Raw genomic sequence first — 21,313 nt, 5'->3', positions numbered from 1 at the left:
GGGCACCTCATCCATCAAGGGGCACGGATTATAGCTTTCGTCTAATCTTGGACTAAAGTCCGGACGAGGCTGCAAAAAATAAAAAATAAAGGTCCAGCCAAAAAGTTGCATTTATCTGCACATATAATGTTTAAAAACAGGGTCAGCCATATTCAGATAGTCTCTGAAGAGGGAGCTCGCCATAAAAAATGCCAAGAAGTGCCAAAATGTCATTAAGATGAACCAAAATACAGCAATTATTGCATTAAAAACAAGACTATTATGGGTTGATCTTAAACTTGTTTCCATTCCAGTATAGCCTGCATCGGTTTACTGAACATCTATGTTGTTTGCAGGAATAAAAAACAGACAACTCGGACTTTTAAATGTGTAAAAAAAAAACGAAGTGAAAAGATGTGTGATATTTGATGCGCAGCTAAGCTGCAGAGTGTCTACCTTGGTAACACAAACGTCAGGCTCGGTTTACTGGCCACAAGTGCTGGTAATAAATATTCATGATGCTGGCGCCTGCGCCTTCCCGATATCTGAGTGTTTGTCATTTCCAGACTTGAGCGTAAATACATTTAAAGTGGATGTTTTTTTCCCCCTGCGCTCCTATTTGATCTGGAGTCACCATCAGCTCCAGAGAGACGCGCTAGACTAGAGCCTGTTGTCGACTCCTCTTTTTTTTTTTCTACGAGCATTTTATTTTCGACAGCGGTGTGTAGGTTCAGTGGAAAGTAACACGACAGAAGCATGAAGTGGAAATTAAACAGCATAGTCAAGGTTCATGCCTCGCATTGGCACGTTAAAGGAGCAGCGTCTGGCTGTTTTTTAAGGGAGAGGAGGGGGGGTGGCGAAACATTGTAGTTTCTACAGTCTTCAGTAAAAACATGTGCAAGGAAATAAAAAAGGAGGATAAACTCAAGTCTGTGGCCATAATGAGGCAAATCAATCCAAACAAAACTCCAAATAGGCCTATATATTTCCAGGAAAGTATTTTTCCATCATTATTAGCCTGGACTCTGAAACAGAATTTAACATTTTTAAAGGTTGTCTCAAGTTCACATGATGAACAATAAAAAATAAAATAAAGTGGATTTCTATCTATCTCTACATTTGTCAAACTGGCATCAGCTTTTACATTTAAATATGGCGCACGTGTGGAATATCCGGCCAGCCTAGAAACCACATGAGATGAGTTTTAACACATCCACTCTAAACTATTTATATTTCCAGTTACATGTGAACATTTTTTCTATAAAAGCTACAAAGTGACTTCCCTCAAACGAGTTCACACGGCTGTGGAAGTGCGTCTTTTTTTCCTCCCTTTCTATAGCAGTGAAGCATCAGCACTGGAACCTAGACAGATAGTGTTAAATAGAGTCGAAAAAGTCATTTTATCACCATGATAGTGTTAAATAGAGTCGAAAAAGTCATTTTATCACCATCCTTCATTTATCTCCACATTTAATAGTCCGTGAAAAGAAAATATGAATACATTTCAATACATTTCAGCAAATCATCTAAAGATGGAGGGAGTCGTCGATGTTTGTTTTTTTTTTGCATTATTATTATTATTATTATTTTGGTTGAAGTAAACGGCATGCGTGCACATGCATGCGCACACACACCCTCCTGTGCTGGTGCTGTTGCTGTGTAGATTCTTTTTAAGCTTTAAGATTTCTTTTCGGGGTGTGTGTAGTAGTTTTTGTTTGTATGTGTCTGTGTGTATGTGTGTATGTGTGTGTGTGTGTGTGACAAAGCTGCAGACTGACAGATCGTGGCTCCGTGCACACTGGCAGTGTTAACCATGATCACTGGCGGCTGCTGATGTGATCTCTGCCTAATGGGGCGGTCAAGCAAGCTGCAGCCAGGAACAATGAGGGGCCACATTGACTCCTCAGCTCTCCCCTTAAATCTATGAAATCCGACAAACGCAGGAAAAAGGAAAATAAATTAGATTTGAAAATTAGATTCCCGAACAATTAAGTAACGCAAACTATTCCCGGTTTACACTGGAGGAACAACCTCCGTGATTAATCGATTTAATTTGCACATTACTGCAGGGCAAAGTGTTGGATGTTAATTTTGGATAAACAGAAGATGCAGAAGGGGGGAGTGAATTTACTTATTATTGACTGTCAGGGAAGTTGTGACAGTGCGTTTAAAACAGAAGCTTTAGCTTTAAGTGAGCCTCACACACACACACACACTTGCAAACACACACACACACACACACACACACACACACACACACACACTTGCAAAAACACACACATACACACAGTAAAGAGTTAAATTTGTGCAACTAAACATGCACACTAAACCGTACTAAATGCATTGTTCTGCTTTTAAAAACTGCAGCAAGTGACTCTACTTTTTTTTTTTTTTAAAGAACCCCATTAGTTTCACACAGCACTCCATGTTGAGATCAACCTCAAACACCAATGAAACCAATAACCTCCAACGCATTGCATTATGGTATTTTTTAATCCTTTAATATAGTACGAAATGTATCCAAACATTTTTTTGTAAACTAAATTTTACATACGAGCGCATTTCTCCATAAATACCGATCATTTCTAACATGTTACCGGTCCTTTACATGCGGATAAATATGGAAAATTGAGCTACTTACATGTAATAATACTTCCTTTCAGACAAAGCAATTGACAGAGATTTTTTTTTTTTATATTTATCACGTACATAAACAGATTGACACGGAATTTCAGGCTTTCACTACACGATTTATCGACATGACATTAAATAACAACAATGATACTGTGCTACTCAAACTGGACCTTGGACGAAAATGTTGCACTGAATAGGCTACAAAAGCACATTAATACTAAGAGTCGGTTAGGTCGACGTGTAGACTGTAGTAATACTGAATAATTCACATTTGGTTCACAACTATAACATTCTTTTCAATGAAGTCTATTCATCGCAATATTCTTAAAACCATCTCATTTTTCCATATATCTAGGGACCACATTTTCACAAATTCCCTTAAACTGTGATAGAACTATTTACAAAATAAAATATTACATTTTTTTCCCCACCCCCAACTTGGTAAAATCCTTATGTACAAAAATTCAGGCCCGCATGCTTTTTGAGATCTCTTTCGAGGAAGTCTCTCAGTAAAAATAAAGAGTCAAAGAAAAATATTGAGGAGCAGAAGAGGAAAAAAAAAAGTTTAACTCGGTGGCTGTCCTCGCCTCCTTTTTGTCCATGCATTCTCTCTCATTGACATTAAAGACAGCCTTTAATTGATCGTTTGGGCCTCCCGTGTTTTCTCAGTCCATGTTTCACTGGCTGACTTGATAAAGTCTTTGATTCCAAGCAGTCTCTCTCTTTCTTTTTTTTTTTAAATGCTGCAGTCTTTTTTCTCGCGTTTTTTCTTTCCTCGTTTTTTTTTTTTTTTGTCAAAAATATTTACACGTACCATTCATTGAAATTTGACGACAGCGTGCTGTGGCTGGTTGTGTGGTGTACTGCTGAGGCTGCTGGTGATATGGAGCTGCTGCTCTGGTTCTCTGTGGACGGTGATACTATGGTGGGAGGTGTGGACGACTCGTACCCTGAACTGGCCGCTGGAGACGGTTGCGGGCCCGGATTGGTGGATTCATGGACCTTCAATAATAATGGGAAAAAACACATGTTTTTGAAAAGCATCCTGCACATGCTGTTTGTCCCTCTGTGTGTTTTTTTTTTTAATGAAAACACTCGACATGAAAAATTCATCACAACAAATTAAAACTCTTAAATTGACTTGTCTGCAATAAAAAAAAATCTTAAAGATTATTATCCTCATTAAGATCTTAATCTCATTTACCGGTTGAAAGAAAACAAAGAAAGAACATGTCAAAGCAAATTAACTCTCTGGACTAAAAAGCTGTAACCTCATAATATTACACGACATAGATATTTTTATTCTCAGCTATCAAAAAAACATCTTTAATCAAGTTAGGACATTCTACAATTCCGTTCAAAATAAGTGAAGAGTGGAAAATGAATGAATGAATAAAAGTCATCGGGTTTTACCTTCATGTGTTTTCGGAGGGAGCTTGGATGTGTGTATGACTTGTCGCACATTTTGCAGAGATAGGGCTTATCCGACGTGTGGACGTGCATGTGTTTCTTGCGGTCACTGCTGTTTGCAAACCTCCTGTCGCAGCCTTCAAACTCACACTTAAAAGGCTTCTCACCTAAATAAAGAAAAAAAAAAGTATAATAATGAACACAAATGTTTAACACTGCATTTCAACATGTCATATTAAATATTATTTTAATTCAACTTAATAACTCTGAAGAATAAAAAAAAAAGCAGCTTTCATTTTAATTTTTTGCTTTTTAAATTCAAGGCAGATAACTCAGTTAGTTAGAGAGCTAATTAATTAAGTTGAACCAATTTAGACTCATGCATTAATTCATTTAATTCAATTGAAATATGTATCACAAATATGACTTTTAATATTAAATCAAAAAATAACACTTAATAAATAAAAAGCATGTCAAATATTTTCTGTTGACAACTGCACTGAATCACATGCCAGTGAGGAGACCCCAGCTGCCTAATAAATAATAAGCCGGATCGCATGCATATTTTAGATGGGATATTGTCAGCGTGGATTTGCAGGAGAGAAAAAAAAAGAGGTCAGTCTGTGCGGAGCTTACCGGTGTGAGTCCTTTTGTGAATTTTTAGATTTTCCGATCGAGCAAATACTTTGCCACAGCCCGGGAACGGACACGGAAACGGCTTTTCTCCGGTGTGTACTCTGATATGATTTACAAGTTTGTATTTGGCTTTGAATGGCTTTCCTTCTCTGGCGCATTCCTCCCAGAAGCAGATGTGGTTCGTCTGCTCCGGTCCCCCCACATGCTCCACCGTCAGATGGGTCACGAGCTCGTGCATCGTGCTAAAAGTTTTGTTGCACGACTTTTTGGGATTCGTCAGCTGCTCCGGCTCAACCCACTTGCAGATGAGCTCTTGTTTGATCGGCTGCCTCATGTATCGAAAGAAGGCCCCTGCTCCATGATGTGCGGCCATATTCATGTTCATGGGGCCGTAGCCGTGCAGCTGGGTCGAAGCATAGTGGTCGGACCGCGGGCTTGTAACGTGGCCGTACTGGTCGGCCCGTCCGTACATGTCCCCCGAGAAGCCCAGCCGCATCTGGCTGTTGACCACATTGGAACTCGCATGGCTCGCCGCTTGCTCGTGGAGCCCCGGGAAGAGCAGGTGCCCCGCTGCATCTGAGTGTCCATGTGGCCCTGCGAAACTTCCGGAGGCGAACAAACTGTGCTGAGCGCCGGTGGCGTCCCCGAATCCCCGATTTCTGAAGAGAAAGTCCCTGGTGGAGTTGAAAGCCGCCGTGGAGTAAGAGCCAACGTGGGTCGGGTGGTGATGGTGTCCCAGTGCGGCTGCCGCGTAGCCGGGCGCCTGGGAGGAAAACGCCGTTTGTCCGGAGCCAATATCATGGGAGCTGTGGTTTATTTTGAAGGCGCCCATCCCATCCGCGAACGGATTTATCCCCAACGCCACTTCTCTCTCTGTGACTTCGCCTGTTGAGTGATGCCGTGAGGAGCCGAAAGTAGTGACTCCTATGGTGGGATACTGCGGTCCTGCGTCCAAGAGCATCTTCAGTCTAGACTCGCCGAGACGACTGAGAGCAGAAATCACAAAATCACGCACAGATATTCTTCCTCCCCCTCTCTCTCTATCTCTTGCACCTCACGCGACTGAGCAAACTCTCAAATCCACCGATTTTTCTGTTTACTTTTTAAGACGCGAGGAATTCCCCTATACCGCGCATCCGATGCACACGCAAAATCATGTATACATGCAATATTGTCTTTTGCGGTTTATCTTCCTGTGGCGCAACTTTCACCTCCTCAGTCAGGCGGTGAGCTCTAGACTGATAGTCGCAATCATTCCTGCAGATAAATGAATTGAAAAGACAACACAGTCCAGCCCTGATGAATGGGAGAGGAGGGGGGTAGTCACGTGGCGCCGGTGCAGCCCTCTTATTGGCGGAGCCTCTTTCCCCCCAATAACATCCACTCACCAAATAACAATCCACGGTGCAGGGCCCACACTTCTATTGGCCTCTTTGCATCATCAATCCCAGATATTGTGAGATTGCTGACTGTGAATTTGGTTAAAAGGCTGAATAACAGCAAAAAAAAAAAAAAAAAAGTTGAGGAGCGCAAAGCGACGTACAGAGTCAAAGCACGTTTAACTGAAAGAAAGTGTTTGTAAAGCAAATGTGTCAGATTGCCTTTGTTAACATGGAGACATCACAGGGTGGTGTAATTGGTGACGTATTTGTGGAATTAAGCACTCAGACATGATCTATCTATCTATCTATCTATCTATCTATCTATCTATCTATCTATGCACAATGCCAGATGAATAAATGATTACAATAATTTCATATTGCAACTGGATGGACTAAACGAGCCTCAAATAGAAAGGTGGGCCCTCATTACGCATCAGGTCTAACTATGCCATAGACGAGTCTTACGTCCTCTCTCTCAGGAAACCCCCATGGGAAACCCTGAGGTTTGATATGAAGTCTGCCCACTGTCATCACTCTCTCTAAAGGCCTGTTATTATCAACTTATACCATTTTGGGGAGGGAAATCCACTTTTCTTTCTTTCTTTTTATTTATTTATTTTTGTTGTTGCCTGACTCCTGTGCGCGCCCTCTCTCTCTGGAAATGTGTGTGTGTGTGTATGTGTGTGTGTGTGTGTTTTCTCGCTTGGACACTACGTCCACTGGAGCTCACACCAGTGGAACATCTGTGCTTTAGATTTCCACATCATCATGCTCTCTCCAGCAGCACCCCTTACGTTCAGAAAGGTTACCTTGAATATATAGGGCAGTATTTAACTTAGAAGCACTAGTATGCTTAATGTATCCATCACAGTTTGGCTGTGCTTGTGCAACATTTTTTTTTTCCTTCAGGCCAGTGATGCATAGCCTGTGTGCAAAACGTTGTGGGTTGTCGAAGTTATCAAGTGGGATTTGCGGCGCTCTCTGCAGGAACCTCCGGCTGCTAGAGTTCAAAGCCACATGCACAGACGTGCCATGCGAACCATTAAAATATCATCTTGGCTACTAGGCTAGTTTCTACAAGGCATTCTCCAAGTCAGTCTTAAGAGACCGAGGAAAGAGGGGAAGGTTTGTTGTTCTCAACTTAACAACTTTGACCCGACGTTTTTTTAGTTATAGCCAACTACTCTGCTATGCAAAAATTGGAGGGATTTTTCAACAGGTGGAAAACGGTAAGAAAAGGCGGAATACTTGAACAAGACTGGAGGTCATGTAGTCAGACTTGCAACAAGTGAGGCTGAATTGTATGCCAAGAAGAAAGAGAGTTGTTGGAATTACACAGAAGTTTGTAAGTGTATTTAAGGTTTCTGCGTCACCTCTGTGGCTCAAAATGATTCGAACTTAATTGACTTGTATGCATAAAAGATGCGTCCTAATTAAAAGCCCAATAACCGTTTAGTGTCATGATCCAATTGTGCTGGAGTCATAGTGTAGAATGTAAAATGGCTACCAGGAGCTATTTAGGATTTACAGTGAAAGCCACTAAGCCAAAGCTGCGTTTTATGAGACCTCTCTGTAATATTCAGCTTTTTTTTCTTTTTTTTGTTTAGGATCTTATACAACTCCCCTGCTTACTTGTCTCCAAGAGTGAGTGCATGCACAACTTGGACCAGAAATAGCACTTCAAAGTTTTGCATTACGCTGGTGATGCCTCTGAAGGCTACAGCTGTGAGCCTCATGAACCCCATGCGCAAAGGCCATTTAATAAACATCTTTTGGATCCGTCATGTCTCAAAATATTGACTCAATTTCTAACGTGCTTGATATGACGCTGTCAGCAACGATTTTGACAAGTCAATTGAAAAGAACGAACCCAGAGGAATGTAGTTTTTACAATTATTTTTCTCATATAAAAATATCTGCCATGTGAGTCAGCACACTGAGTTAATTAACTTCGCCTTGTGTCTGAAAAAGACGCACTCAGTCCTCCAAAAACACTTCATTCTCTTACCAACAAAATAAAAATAAAAAAAGTGTGTCAGGTTGAGATACTGACGAGCGTCTGTGACAGTACATTTAGGTTGTAGTTTTACAACCTTCACAAATGACTTCATGATCACCGCAGAAGTTAAGTAACACACGTGAACACATTTCATATTCGACATCAAAGTGACCAGTCAGTGTATGTAAAGGTCTTTAAGGTCACTCCAGTCACTCATTTATTTTTGACTGCAACTACAAAGACTGAGCGTTCACTCCAAACATCCTCCCCAAAAATATCTGAAGCGTTCGGTCAGGCAATTTTAGTTGCAACACACAAGATGCAACTCGAAAGACTTCAAACAAATAAGACAAAAGTGTTAATTATAACTGTATTTCCAAGACAAAACAAAATAATCTAAATTTAAGTTTAAGTTAATAGATTAGTTAAAATTTCGGGCATTTGTGTTTGTTAGAGACAAATTATCCACCGTGCTTAAGACTATAATCCGTGTACATTAACATTCAAACATTACTCGACATTTTAATAACCACATATTAGATTTTCTTTTAAATAGTCCTGTTCGTCGGCTGATGGTTTAAACAGACCGTTCATGGGAGGACAAAAAAATTCAATAATGGATAATTATACGGCATGTTGTTATGATCCATAACTAATATTTTTCTTTTAAGCATTTAAATTAAAAGCAGAAAAGAATGACTCACATAAAACATAATACTTTGTAGGATAATATTGTAGTAACCGATACTTACAGTACACACATGTTTTATTTTGAACTGCAACGGCACCACCTCCTGTGACCCTCATCTGCTGCCGTCCTGGGTCTAAAGCAAAATTACCCCGGATCATAACAACAGGTCCCGTCCATTACATTTTTTTCCTCGGGACAATGGCCGCAGCTCGCCCTATTCACACTTCCTACACACACGGATCCCACCAAGCAGAGCACGGAGTCAGACGCTGTAGTGCGCGCTGAAGGGCAAACCACTGGATATGTAAATATGGGTTTTATCAAAGCGCACATTAATGGTATGTACTCCGGACTGTTTTAAACCCCCACGTGGAGTTTTCCTTTGGTTAATTGACAAGTTTTTCTCCGCTGACGCCGATCTTTTACGTGCGTAAAGTTGTGCGTAATTTGTGCGTAAAGTTGTCTTTCAGACGTTTCGGGGCAAAATTAAGATATCACTGCATTATTTATGATCCTTACAACTTTTATAGGGACAATATGCATACTCTTGCGAGGCAGTCTGTTTTGTAATTGCATAATCAAAGTGGGGAAATTGCTGTTTCATAGCCGCGCTGCTTTTGTTCGCTGCGACAAAGAAAAGACGACTGTATATCTGGATCAACTTTTTTTGGGGGGAGTTTTATTGTACAATAACCTTTGCATAACAACTATTTTTCTCAAGCGTTGCCCGAGGCACTGCGCATGCGTGCTGGCTGCTCGCTGTCACTAAGACATTTTTCTTCACGTTGGAAACTGTCACTGGTGACGTCAATCACCGAGCTCTGACCAATTAGAGCGCAGGGTGATTGTTTAGCTCCACGGGCTGCAGCGCCTACCATGAATCTCTATTCAGTATCAAAGCGTCCTGCTGCTGCCTCTCAACCGAATGGGATTCCATGTAGTCTGCAGATAGACTTAACTTTATAAAGTCTTTTTTCTTTATTTTTCATTGCGATTAAAATATATTTGTCATCATCATTATTATTTTGCCTGCTGTCAAGTTATTCTAAAATTAGGAAGTAATGAGCGTGGATGCATTGGGAAGCCCCGTGATGGACCCTACGTTTTCCAAACGGAACACGGCGCTGAGATTAGTTGACTTGGCAGGGGCTCACCACCATCACCATCATCACCACCATACCCCTCAGAGCGTGACAGGCTTCCCGGGGTTCAGCAGCCATCCACACTCAATGGCTCACTCGCACCCTGGGGAGATTACTGCGGAACCCCGCCTGGGGCCGAGTCCATTCGGGCCAGAACACATGGGGCACTCCGCGGCCCTCAAAATCAGCCCAGCCCATCATTATCCCCACCACCATCACCACCACCACAATCATCATATGGCAGGCCACAGTGAAGTGGTCTCCAGTCAAACGGGAGCTTTTGGCCCGGTTCAGGCGACATCGGTCCCCTATTCTATGTCTCACACGGCCCAGGCTTTATCCGCAGGCAGGGATTTCCTCATCCGGAGAGATCTGACAGCTCAAGCCATGCCAGTGCTGACTGACCAGACTGCTGGTTCAGCCTCTCACCACGGAATGTTTGTCTCAACAACAGGTAGCTATCCCGGACACTATGGTCATCATCCTGACGCTGGGAACCATACCCTCTTCTCCGGACTCCATCACGACCAGCCTTCTAGCGGATCACCGGGTGGCCAAGCGCTGAATGGACAAATAAGGTTAGGACTACCTGGAGAAATGTATGTTAGGTCTGATCACTTGAGTCAAGTGGCAAGCTCCAGGGCTGATCCGTTCTCCGCCTCGCCTTTGCATGGCTACGGTGGTCTGAATCTGAACATGAATCTGAGCGCTCACCACCACCACCACGGAGCCGGTGCCTTTTTCCGCTACATGAGGCAGCCGATAAAGCAAGAGCTGATCTGCAAGTGGCTGGAGCCGGAGCACTCGCCGAAGAAACTTTGCTCCAAAACTTACAGCACCATGCACGAACTCGTAACGCATGTGACGGTGGAGCACGTCGGAGGACCAGAGCAAGCGAACCATATATGTTTTTGGGAAGAGTGTCCGAGGGAAGGCAAACCATTTAAAGCCAAGTACAAACTTGTAAATCACATTCGAGTGCACACCGGGGAGAAACCGTTTCCATGCCCGTTCCCTGGCTGTGGGAAAGTGTTTGCAAGATCCGAGAATCTTAAGATTCACAAAAGGACGCACACAGGTCAGTGGCTATATATTCATACAAGGAAATGTTGTAGAAATGTTGGGAATGCGCTGGAACATGTCAAATAAAATCACCAAGCCGCGTGTTGAAATTCAAATATATGCTCTGTATATATGCAGACACAAGTTGAGTAAATATTTTTATATTTTTTAAAAATTAGTTTTAATTTTATTTCCATTACGCATTTAAAATATAATCTGATAAGCAATGGCAATTAATCAATCTGTGCTGCTGATACATCAGCACGCTGCAGCCACTGAGGCCACCTGTTTGTTATGAGTTGCATCGCAAGTTTTTTTTTTTTTTCTTCTACAAAAGGTTGAGCTTTGGGGATTATTGTACAGCTCACTCATGCGTTTGACGGTTCAACCTCTTGTTTACACCACAGCACAAAGACTGAGGCCCACGTCAGATCTTGTCCATGTAGCTTAGTGCATGCCAGACATGACTGGCAGCAAAGTTGGAAAGATGCATCTTCACTTTCACTGTAACTGATATCATGCTTTTATTTTTATTTTTATTTTCCAGCCACTTGTTGCTGTGTTTATTAGCTGTTTTATGCATGATGTCTTATTTCAACCAGTAATAATATTAGCTCTCACAGTTGGTTGTATTTTTGCATTAGCATATTTAAAGCTACAAAGAAGTGAGTACTTTTTATTTCCCATGACTGTATTTGAAGCCTTATTTCAACTTGATTTTTCCAGTGATGTGACATGTATGCATGGTGAAATAAGAAGCATGCTTAAGGAATGATCAGCTCTTTGATAGCCTGTAGCCAAAGCAACAAGTTGACAAGTGCAGACGGCTAAAATAATTCACCAACAGGTTGGCAGAGCTGACTGCGTCTGTAATGACTGACATGTGCACAATGCAGCTCTGATTTTAACCTTAAAAACATATAATAGTACAATATGGCTGCTTGCCTCTGTGGACCTGTGACGTGCTGTGGAGCCAGTGAGAGGAGAGGAGGAGGAAAAAAAAAGGCCTCAAAATGTCGAGTCAGACTTGTAAATGAATACAATGATTACATTCCTCTTTTTTTTGGTCGTTGGCTGCATGGTACTCCCCCCTCTGCTCCATTTCTGCACCCTATGTATTATTCATATAATTTGTTCACATTACCTAAGTACAAATCTGTTAAATTATTTCTGTGTGTTGACTCCCAAGGGGCCTGGTCTTTGGTATCATGTTTAAAACCTATCCGAAAGTGTGGTTATGACTGGGGCTGCCCCTGGGGTCTGTTCCTCGACGGTTTCTTGTACTACACTAATATCCTTGATTGGCTCTCTCAACCCAACAGCTGAAGGTCAAATTGATATTCAACCCGCAAGTGTAATTAGACAGAGGCAATTACATATTCTCAAAAGCTTTAATCGGAGGAGAAAAAATCAGCAGTGGATGATTTCCGTGTAATTTATTCAGATTGTCTTTTTTTTTTTTTTTTTTGCCTTGTCATAATCAGGTAGGAATACTTGTTATTAAGACGCAAAATTAGACGCAGTCCATAACCATTTGCAGGATTTTTTTTTAAATATAATCTTTATAAATAGCAGACAGGCTGTGCTGTTAGCACACAGTAGGTGAAGCCTGGCTGTGGCGATACTTTCATTTATCATGGCTTTTCAGTTGGTTTTAGGCCTGCTATGTCTGTGCTCATAGCTTGTCTGTTTTGACGTATGCCTCGATGCATGCAGACGCCAGGTATAGACCCAGGACAGTAGGGGTTCAGACCTCCTGTTTACACCAGACTCAGACTCATGGCAGGTCTGTCCAAACAGGCAAACTTTTATTATTATTTTTTTAAGTGCAAGTGGTAGAGTGAGAGAGGAGTGTGTTTACTGTACATACAAAAAAATATGATGAAATTATATTTTAAAAATGCAAAACAATAATCAGAGTGCCAGATTTTCTTTGTTGGTCACAGATACTTGTTGCTTAGTTTATTCTAAGCCCACAAAGTGTTGTTGCAAACATTGTCAGTGTTTTTTTTTAAAGATCACTGCTAGGTTATGCTCTCATAAAGTGAATGAATGCCGTGCTTTAAATAATTAACTGATTTATATTTGATTGTGTCACAATCCCCGTTAACAGGTGAGAAGCCCTTCAAATGTGAGTTTGACGGCTGCGACAGACGCTTCGCCAACAGCAGTGACCGGAAAAAGCACTCCCACGTCCACACCAGCGATAAGCCCTACAACTGCAAAGTGAGAGGCTGCGATAAGTCCTACACACACCCCAGCTCCCTGAGGAAACACATGAAGGTGCACTGCAAGTCCCCCCCGCCCAGTTCAGGCTACGAATCATCCACCCCGTCCCTGGTCTCCCCCTCCTCAGACTTGGGCCGGGAGCCAGGAGGCTCCTCGGTGCTGTCGGAGCCGGTGGGAGCCTCCCAGCCCGCGAATTTAAGTGAATGGTACGTGTGCCACAGTTCAGGTGCCAGCGGCGCCCAAACACCACCCAGCGGGCCATCCACGCCCGACCCCACAGACGAGCCACCTTACAGAAACCAAGAACCGAGGGACGCGTTTTAACCCAATCGGACTCAAGCACGGTGACAGAAGAAGTGACAGAACACGTTTTCAAAAGCTCAAACTATTAAAAATGGTTTGGCTTTGGTGCCTATATACGCCTGTGAAGGCCCCACTGGTCCCCCCTTCTTTTTGGATGAGCCACCAAACAGACACCCAAGAGCCAAGTGACGCGTTTTAACCACATTGGAAGGAAAATGTGCAAACCTTAAAGACGTGCTAATTTCCAGGCACAATAAAAGAATATATTTTCAAACCTCAGCGATTCAAAATGGTTGGCTCTGTGCCTATGACGCCCTGACGGCCCACTGCTCCACTTGTGGAGAGACCCGTGTAAATCGAATATGTGGTACATTATTGTTAGGCTAGGCATGTTGGTGTAAAGTTATTTTGTAAATTCGAGTTTTTCTTCAATATGTTTTTATTTATTTTTCCAATCTGACCTTGAAGGATTTTGTATCATCGAACCAAAGTGCATGTTTCAATTAGGGCAAAACTGTACATTTGTAAATTTTGTAACTTTTCGATGTGTTGATGTTGATAGTTTTGGAAGGATCTGTCTCAAAGCAGCTTCTTACCGGTTCCTGCAGTTATTTGTACAAACATTTTTATGTTTACAGCATTTTTTTTTCCTCCTCCATTTGTGCAGAGGGTCAACAATCGACCTGTTTCATAAGCCTGCAGTATTTGATATACGACCGTGAAATTATAAATGTTTTATCAAAGTGGGCAATTTGTGGTTTTGTATCATTGTCGTCAATATTTTTTTTTTTCCTTTTTTGAATATCTGAAATCAAGCGATACTCAAAATGCGTACCGGATTGCCTTGTAATTTGTGAGTATTTTGAATAAATCTTGTATGACTAAAGTGAAAACTCTGCTGAGCCATTCGGGTCTATCTAAAATTTACACACGGTTATCAGTGATCTTAAATTTGACGATTTTTTTGGGGAGGGGGAAATATAATTTTCTAATTTTTTATGGCTTTAAAAATAATATTTGAATGAAAATGAAATTGTTGCTTTCTTTACATGAAGCCTGCAGAAACACTCCAGCCACTACTTTTCAGAATAGACAAGAAACTGCTTGAATTCAAAGAGAAAAAATATAATGAAGGGTCCTTTAAATTTCATTTAAATATTGTATTTTTCTAAAGTGTGTCTCGGTGTAAACAAAAAAAAAAAAAAAAAAAAAAAGGAGGGAGGAGGGGGGTGATTTAAATTGTGCACCACTTGTGTTAAAGTCTTACTTTCTCAGCTGAGCTTTGGTTTGATGCAGACGTGGGCAGAGTCTGATGAAGGGGGCTACAATATTCGGATCCAGACTTCAAAGAGCATTTCGTACAAAGAGCCATTTTTTTCACGACGGTGAATCCTCATGGTGAATTAAGATTTCTATAGCAATAGCCAAGTCAAACTCAAATGATATGGGGCCAAGTCCGTGGACTCAAAAGCCCGCTCTAAAGAATGTAATATTTGCTTCCCATGGGGTAGGAAACGGTAATCTATGTCCTTTATATTGCAGACGGGGGCAGTATAAAGAAGAAAAATATATTCTTTTGGTCCAGGCCTACTTTACGACAATCAAAGGAGAAGCCGCTGAAACGCAGTTGTCCCGCACCATAATAGACTTGCATTGCAAGAGGGTCGAATGGACACATTTAACCATAATCATATTTTTAGGCTCTATACATGAAATCATTAGAGCTGTGCTGCCTGTAATGATAACTGCACGTGTTCATTAATTTTTATTTATTTTATTAATAATATAAAAAAAATAGTTTGAAGGAGTTGGAAACATTCAGCTAACAGGAGAAAAAAAATAACCCAGCCGAAGAGCTCTGTTGTGCTGGGAACACTTTTTGGCTGAGAGGTAAATTTTCACTCCGGCCTTGACTTGTGGAAGAAGTGGGTGGAAACAACAGAGCTACAACTCTCTGATACGTTTATAGAGTTTGGTTAAGTGCATGACAGTTTGCTCTGTGGAAGAGGCCCGGCTGAAAGAAAAAAGAATAAACACTAAAACCAACCAAATAGAAGATGATGATGATGATGATGCCTCTTTTGGCACCAGCATTTGTGCGTAAAGAAGAAAAAAAAAAACAAAGAAAGGGAGAAGAAGAAAAAAAAAACAAGATAGTTGGATCTCAATTGAAAGTGGGAGTCTTTGAAGTGGAAGTTGATATCAGAGGGATTCTTCTAGGTCGTCTGAACGACGTTGATGACACGGAAAGCCTTTTGTCACCGATTTGTTGGGCTCCTCTCTATTGGGCTCCTCTCTATTGGGCCGTCTAAAGCTTTTAGTTCCAGTCGTCAAAATGGACAAGAACTAACTGAGTCGCGTAAAAACATTTTCCATTCAGGGCTGAAAGTGAAGGATAGGCAACATTTAAAGGCGTGTTTCATTAGGAGCAAGAATCGAGAGTTAGAGAGAGAGTTAGCGAGGGTTAAATCATGAGTCAGTATGTCAAACTCTCTATTTTCTGGCCAAAGTGTTTAATCTTTACTGCAGACACAGATCAAAGAGAAAATGGACCCGAATTCATTTAGAAAGCCGCAAAATAAAATAAAATCATGCAGAACGTGTGATCTGCAATAGTTTAATGACCTTTACGCGTAATAAATTACGACTTTGACCAAAATATAAACATCTAGAAATGAGGCTGGTGAAAGTAGGTTTTTGGTTGCGAACAAACTTGGATCCAAACTAGTTCAACGTGTGTAGTAAAGTGGAGTGTTTGTGCCACAGCAGAGATAAAATATGATGTTTGTTTGCGTTCATTGTAAAAGTTTAGATTCCTGGCGCGGGAACGCTGGATCCCACAGGCTGTGCGTAAGCTTAGAGGAGAGGGGATCTTCTAACAGCTGATCCCGTTGGGTTCACTCATCGGGGCTTCCCACCTTCAGCTGAGTGACAACCTCTGATCTGATATCAGCTATGGGGTCAAGAATCAAGAACAGGTGTGTGTGTGTGTGTGTGTGTGTGTTTGTGCGTGTGCGTGTGTGTGTGTGTGTGAGAGAGGAGGAAGCTACTTGAGCTGCAACGCGAATGCCAGTCCACTCCAAGAAACTAAACAGGAAACTGATTGCAGTTTCACAGGAAATATACACATTATTTCTAAAAAAAAAAAAAATAAAAAAATAAAAGAAAGGGGGAGGGTTTGAACTTCCAAAGCGCAACAAAAAGAAAAGAAAATGAATCCATTTCATTTCTTCCAAGGCCCTCTCACCACCTCTGCTGCATCCTGAGGCTCATTTGAGTGTGAAATATCATTTCTTTGTAAAATAATGGAGGCGGTAATCCTACTTCCGGAAACTGTCCGGCATTATTGAACAAAACCCTTTTAATAGGGGGATTAGCAGTCTAGGAGTAAAAGCCTCACTCACCCCCTCCCCAAAAAAAAACCCACCCACCCCTCATCACTCCTACACCCCCTCCTCCTCTTCCTTTTTCCCCCCCCCCTCCACGCCCACCCCACGCTCCAACACCACCATCAGCACCTCCAAACACCAACCAGGTCATAATTATCAGGAATGAAGTGGCCGAAATTGGCATGGCAAATAAAGAGAAAGACAGAGAGACAGGTGCAATAGAGCCACCAGACACAGACCGGAAAAGCAGGACAGGGGTTGGAATAATAGAGGCTGGCATCCTGGGAACAAGATGTATTGATTTATTATAGTCAGTAAATAAACAAATAGATTTCTCACCATTTAAATATTATTACAGGATTATTCTTTGCGTTAAAGGGCCACTACGCTGTTTTTTTTTTTTTTTTTTTTTTTTTTCTTCGACTTTGATCGAGTGCGCAGAAGTGAGGTCAAACCATGCGCACCCACAAGTTAACTACAACCATAAAGCTTGTCATGAATATTGAATATTTTTATTCTGATAACACACCAAGGTTAGTTTTCCCGAGGATTTACAAGATCACGTGGCTCGTGATGTATAGGCTACCACGAGCTTCCGTCATAAAGATTTATGAGAACCTTTAAAGCTAAATTAACTGTATTCCGCATATAAAAAGGTGAGCAAGCAGAGTTAAGGCTACACCCCTGCGGTAGCTTTTGTATATAGCAGGCAAACCTCACATAAGTCACTATCCGGAGAAGCTGGGGGGGAGAAATCAGTGCCAGTAAGACCTTATAGTCCTCCTCCACCCACCCAACCACACACCCTCCACTCCCCAGGTTTTAGGATTACCGTCATCCGCAGATTTCAGGAAACGAACTTATTTTACTTTCACAGAGGAGCGGGGCTCCCTCCAATGTGAATCAGCCCCCTAGTAGCCTATAGGCCTCGAACACGGATTTCTAACAACCTCCACATTATATGGCAGAATGTGCCACATACTTCACACCTGCACTCTGAATAGCTGCTTCCTTTCAGTGTATGATACGCCTGTTGGCCTTGGTCTCAATGCAGCTGCATGAATGAATCAGCGAGCCCGCTTATTTGGCTCTCTTTTGATCTCTTTTATATATTTTTTTATTTTTTTTTATCTCGCATATCTGAACTGAAAGACCTTGCCAAAGATGCCATGATGACTTCCTTCATCAGTGCAAGTGGTTTCCTATATGCAGACGAACTTGTTGCTGCAAACATATAGATCTAAATATTGTTGAGAGTCTATTCAGGCATCAGGAGGAATTAAAAAGAGTAAACATGAATCTGCAGAGCTCTAACATGAGTCCTCTTTTTAAATAATTTCTTACTCTTCCATAACAGCAAACTAAAGGGGAATTAAGATGTTAAAATTCAACATGAATGCAAATATATATATTTTTTAAAAAAGGCTCGTGTAGGCTGCTCAAACTTCAGACTGAGAAAAGTGGGCCATGCATCATGCAGAATAAATGATTCTGAATTTGAGGACCTGCCCTATGGCGATTAAGTCGTACAGTAATTTATCATAACTTGAATTTATCATCGTCTGACTGACCTCTGCGTGATCTGAGAGAGTGTGTGTTCGGTGACACTAATATCTGACAAAAGCAGCAGTCATGGCGAACAGGTGTGTTCAATTCAAGAAAGAAAAGAAAAAAAGGAAATTCTACTAGAGACAGAAATGTAAAAGTTCCAGAGACATCTTTTCTTTTCTTTTTCTTTTTTGCTCCAAGTTTTAAGCCCTGGCTCCAAGTTGAGATAGCCAGAGCTGCTGAAATAAAAATAAAATAATGACTTTTTTTTCCTTCTCTGCTTTGGAAGTGGTTCACAAACAAGGAAATGGACCGTTTTAGGACAAGAAAAAAAAAAACCTCCTACTGATTTAGCCAAAGCCATAATGGCAAAAGTGCGTTCATACAGTCGATAAAGAGACAGTATATCATCATATATCAAAATAACACAGAGTATTAGGGGGATGCAAATGCTGCCAGCATTATGAATCATTGCTTTATCTGCACTATTTCACACGTCAGATGGGAAATATGTTCCAAACAGACAAGCAAATGCACAGTTTGAGAAGAAACATAATGCACGTGATCAGTGTAGCAGTATCGAAGACTTTGGGTCATTTCGCCATCTCCCGCAGGAAAGACATTATGCCTCTCATATTTACATACTCTTTAATATTTGTCAAACATTCATAAATTACAAACTAATGAAATGTTCGACGGTCCTTGGAGATCAAGCTAATGAAGACATAGACTTTTGCTTTTGACACATCTTTGTTAGGTTTAATACCATTCTCTCTATCACGCTCTATTAACTATTATTATACTTATGTCAGGCCACCGCTGACACGTTACGACATCAGGATCACCTGCTGGAGGTGGGCACGCCGTGGGATATAAATGGCCTCCATCTATAATGCCAGTAGCCTGTATAAAAAAAGTGTTAAATGTTATAGTGAGATTTTTTTTTTTAATGAATAAAATTTTCAGCAGCATTACACTGCACAAAAATATTTACAAAACAAAAATATTAGTTCTATTTATTTTTTAAACAAAAGTAGTTCAAATTATTTTATTTTTTAAAAATGTGTTTTACGCACGGTTTTGGATCAAGTTTGACAAGAGTGAAAATAATTTCCCACTTCCTTTTTGAGAAAAAAAATAAATAAGCAAAGAGTGTAGTGCATGATTTGTTAATTTTGCAGTGCACGCAGCTTGTGTGACCACTACAACGTCTAGAGGCACTTGGAGAGGACTGAACCTGTGAAATGAAGAAAAGAGAGGAAGAGGAGGTGGAGAGGAGGAGGGGGAGAGATATTAATTATAGAAGAGTGTTGCCAGTGTAGAGTTAATTTCCGCTCAGGCCAACCATTTATTTATTTATTCATTCGTTCATATCGTTATTATTTCTTTCTTTCTTTCTTTCTTTGACCCGCCAAAGCTGCACACCCCCCACACACACTAGAAAGAAAAAAAAGAAAAGCGAACGCTGATCAAAAACGATAACTTGAAATACTTTGAAATTCAATGAATGGGAGGTATTGTCAGCGCAACAATATAGATCCTTGGAGACGTGTTTATTTGACAGAGCAAATCCCCAGCGTGTCAAGGTTGTCATATTCCGCTCAATGTCCAATGCAAATGCCGCGGCATAATCAGATGCAGCAGCATGACGCGTTTATTACTTTGTCAATCATTTTGATACGACAGTATTGAAACAAAGCGAGCCCACGTCCGGTAATAGAATTAAAGAAAACCCTTTCAGCGGCAGGCAATTTCAGTTTGACGCGTAAACCATATGTAGGCTAAAGTCCCTCTCAGAGAGGTCAGCGGGTCTCTGTCTGTGCGTGAAAACTTTATTGGCACTGCTCACTTCAGCAGCAGCGACAATAATAATAATAATAAAAAATATATTTGACGCAACAAAACTCTTATTTTGAAAACATAAGAATTAAATGTGATTCTGTCCAAAGAAACTCTATAAAAATAAAATATTCCTACTTCAGCGCAGAAGACGCTCTGTGAGGCTTATCCGCCTTGTCCATGAGTTAATTCATCAAAAGAAAAAAGAAAAAAAAGTTTCAATAAGATTTTTTCTTGGTTTCAATAAGAAGTCGACCACTGCGACATTCTTTGAGCTTAGGCTATCTTCATAATACTGATTTGTGTAGCCTTGGAAACTACTCAGAGCAGCACAGAAGCAAACCCAAAGGATTTTTTTTGTCCACTTATGTCCATTAAAGCTCGGATAAAATGAACTGCTGAGCAGAGCGGCGTTTTTTATTTTTATTCTAAGGATTGTATATGCTAAACAAAAAAAATAAATAAAATAAAAAGCACAACAGTGCAGGAGCAGACGAGGTAAGTGTTGTCTTTCCAGCCTATAGTAAAGGTAGAAAAAAAAGAAAACGCACGCACATGCGTGAATGATATGTGAGAGTGTGTTAAGAGCTGTCAGGAAATCAACCTCTGAGTCCTTACCCAACGTTAAGGCTGTCTAATTTCTAAGCATAATTAACTTTATGCTCAAAATCAATTGTTTCCTGTACACAGCCAGGGTCCAGGACTGCAAGCAGTGAGAGGCCTATTTGAGCATGTGAGAAAGCAGGAAGCAGCCCTACCTGCCACTCATTAAGCCCACAAAAACTCAATACAAAGAGGGGGGAAGAAGGATTAGACCTGCTCGTTATACCTGCCGCGCAATTAACACTACTTATTCTGCTAATCCCTCTGTTCTAGAAATAATTGAACTTGCAAATAATAATACAAAAAAAACACGCACGACCCAGTGCCTAAATTGTAGAAAATGCACATTTTTTTTAAAGGCATGGTAATTAGAATAATAATAATTTGTTTATTATATGTCCTATCAAAAATCCAGGTTGTACTTTCTGTTCTCTCTCTTCCTCTCTCCCCTGTGTGTGTTAGGTGAG

General features: G+C 41.0%; 2 protein-coding genes across 4 annotated transcripts; one reads left to right on the top strand and one right to left on the bottom strand.

The window, feature by feature from the left end:
• Positions 1-2,464: 2,464 nt before the first annotated feature.
• zic1 (zic family member 1 (odd-paired homolog, Drosophila)) lies at positions 2,465-5,940 on the bottom strand. 2 transcript variants are annotated; one of them, XM_019258581.2, is made up of 3 exons: positions 4,660-5,940; positions 4,027-4,190; positions 2,465-3,618 (listed from the first exon to the last, which is right to left on the bottom strand). In XM_019258581.2, the coding sequence occupies exons 1-3, from the start codon at positions 5,618-5,620 to the stop codon at positions 3,418-3,420; spliced, it is 1,326 nt and encodes a 441-aa protein (XP_019114126.1). In that variant the 5' UTR covers positions 5,621-5,940; the 3' UTR covers positions 2,465-3,417. The 2 variants fall into 2 exon arrangements, with proteins under 2 accessions (XP_019114126.1, XP_010751725.1); XM_010753423.3 differs by having other exon boundaries at positions 3,377-3,615; positions 4,660-5,938.
• A 1,350-nt stretch (positions 5,941-7,290) lies between these two features.
• On the top strand, positions 7,291-14,360 carry zic4 (zic family member 4). 2 transcript variants are annotated; one of them, XM_027274060.1, is made up of 3 exons: positions 7,291-9,069; positions 10,328-10,951; positions 13,049-14,360. In XM_027274060.1, exons 1-3 carry the CDS (start codon positions 9,042-9,044, stop codon positions 13,486-13,488), a joined length of 1,092 nt encoding a protein of 363 aa, XP_027129861.1. In that variant the 5' UTR covers positions 7,291-9,041; the 3' UTR covers positions 13,489-14,360. The 2 variants fall into 2 exon arrangements, with proteins under 2 accessions (XP_027129861.1, XP_010751737.1); XM_010753435.3 differs by lacking the exon at positions 7,291-9,069 and having other exon boundaries at positions 9,097-10,951.
• Positions 14,361-21,313: the final 6,953 nt, after the last annotated feature.

Source organism: Larimichthys crocea, chromosome XXIII, assembly GCF_000972845.2.
Source record: "Larimichthys crocea isolate SSNF chromosome XXIII, L_crocea_2.0, whole genome shotgun sequence".
Taxonomy (NCBI): domain Eukaryota; kingdom Metazoa; phylum Chordata; class Actinopteri; family Sciaenidae; genus Larimichthys; species Larimichthys crocea.
This window is presented reverse-complemented; position numbering and strand designations above follow the sequence as displayed.

What these genes read in the sequence shown, in the direction of transcription:
- zic1 (XM_019258581.2), bottom strand. Translation starts at nt 5,620, where the DNA reads ATGCTCTTGGACGCAGGACCGCAGTATCCCACCATAGGAGTCACTACT. An exon ending in TCACAAAAGGACTCACACCG is followed by an intron (nt 4,191 to 4,659) that starts GTAAGCTCCGCA and finishes TTCTTTATTTAG; the next exon opens with GTGAGAAGCCTTTTAAGTGT. An exon ending in CCCTCCGAAAACACATGAAG is followed by an intron (nt 3,619 to 4,026) that starts GTAAAACCCGAT and finishes CCATTATTATTG; the next exon opens with AAGGTCCATGAATCCACCAA.
- zic4 (XM_010753435.3), top strand. Translation starts at nt 9,793, where the DNA reads ATGAGCGTGGATGCATTGGGAAGCCCCGTGATGGACCCTACGTTTTCC. An exon ending in TCACAAAAGGACGCACACAG is followed by an intron (nt 10,952 to 13,048) that starts GTCAGTGGCTAT and finishes CCCCGTTAACAG; the next exon opens with GTGAGAAGCCCTTCAAATGT.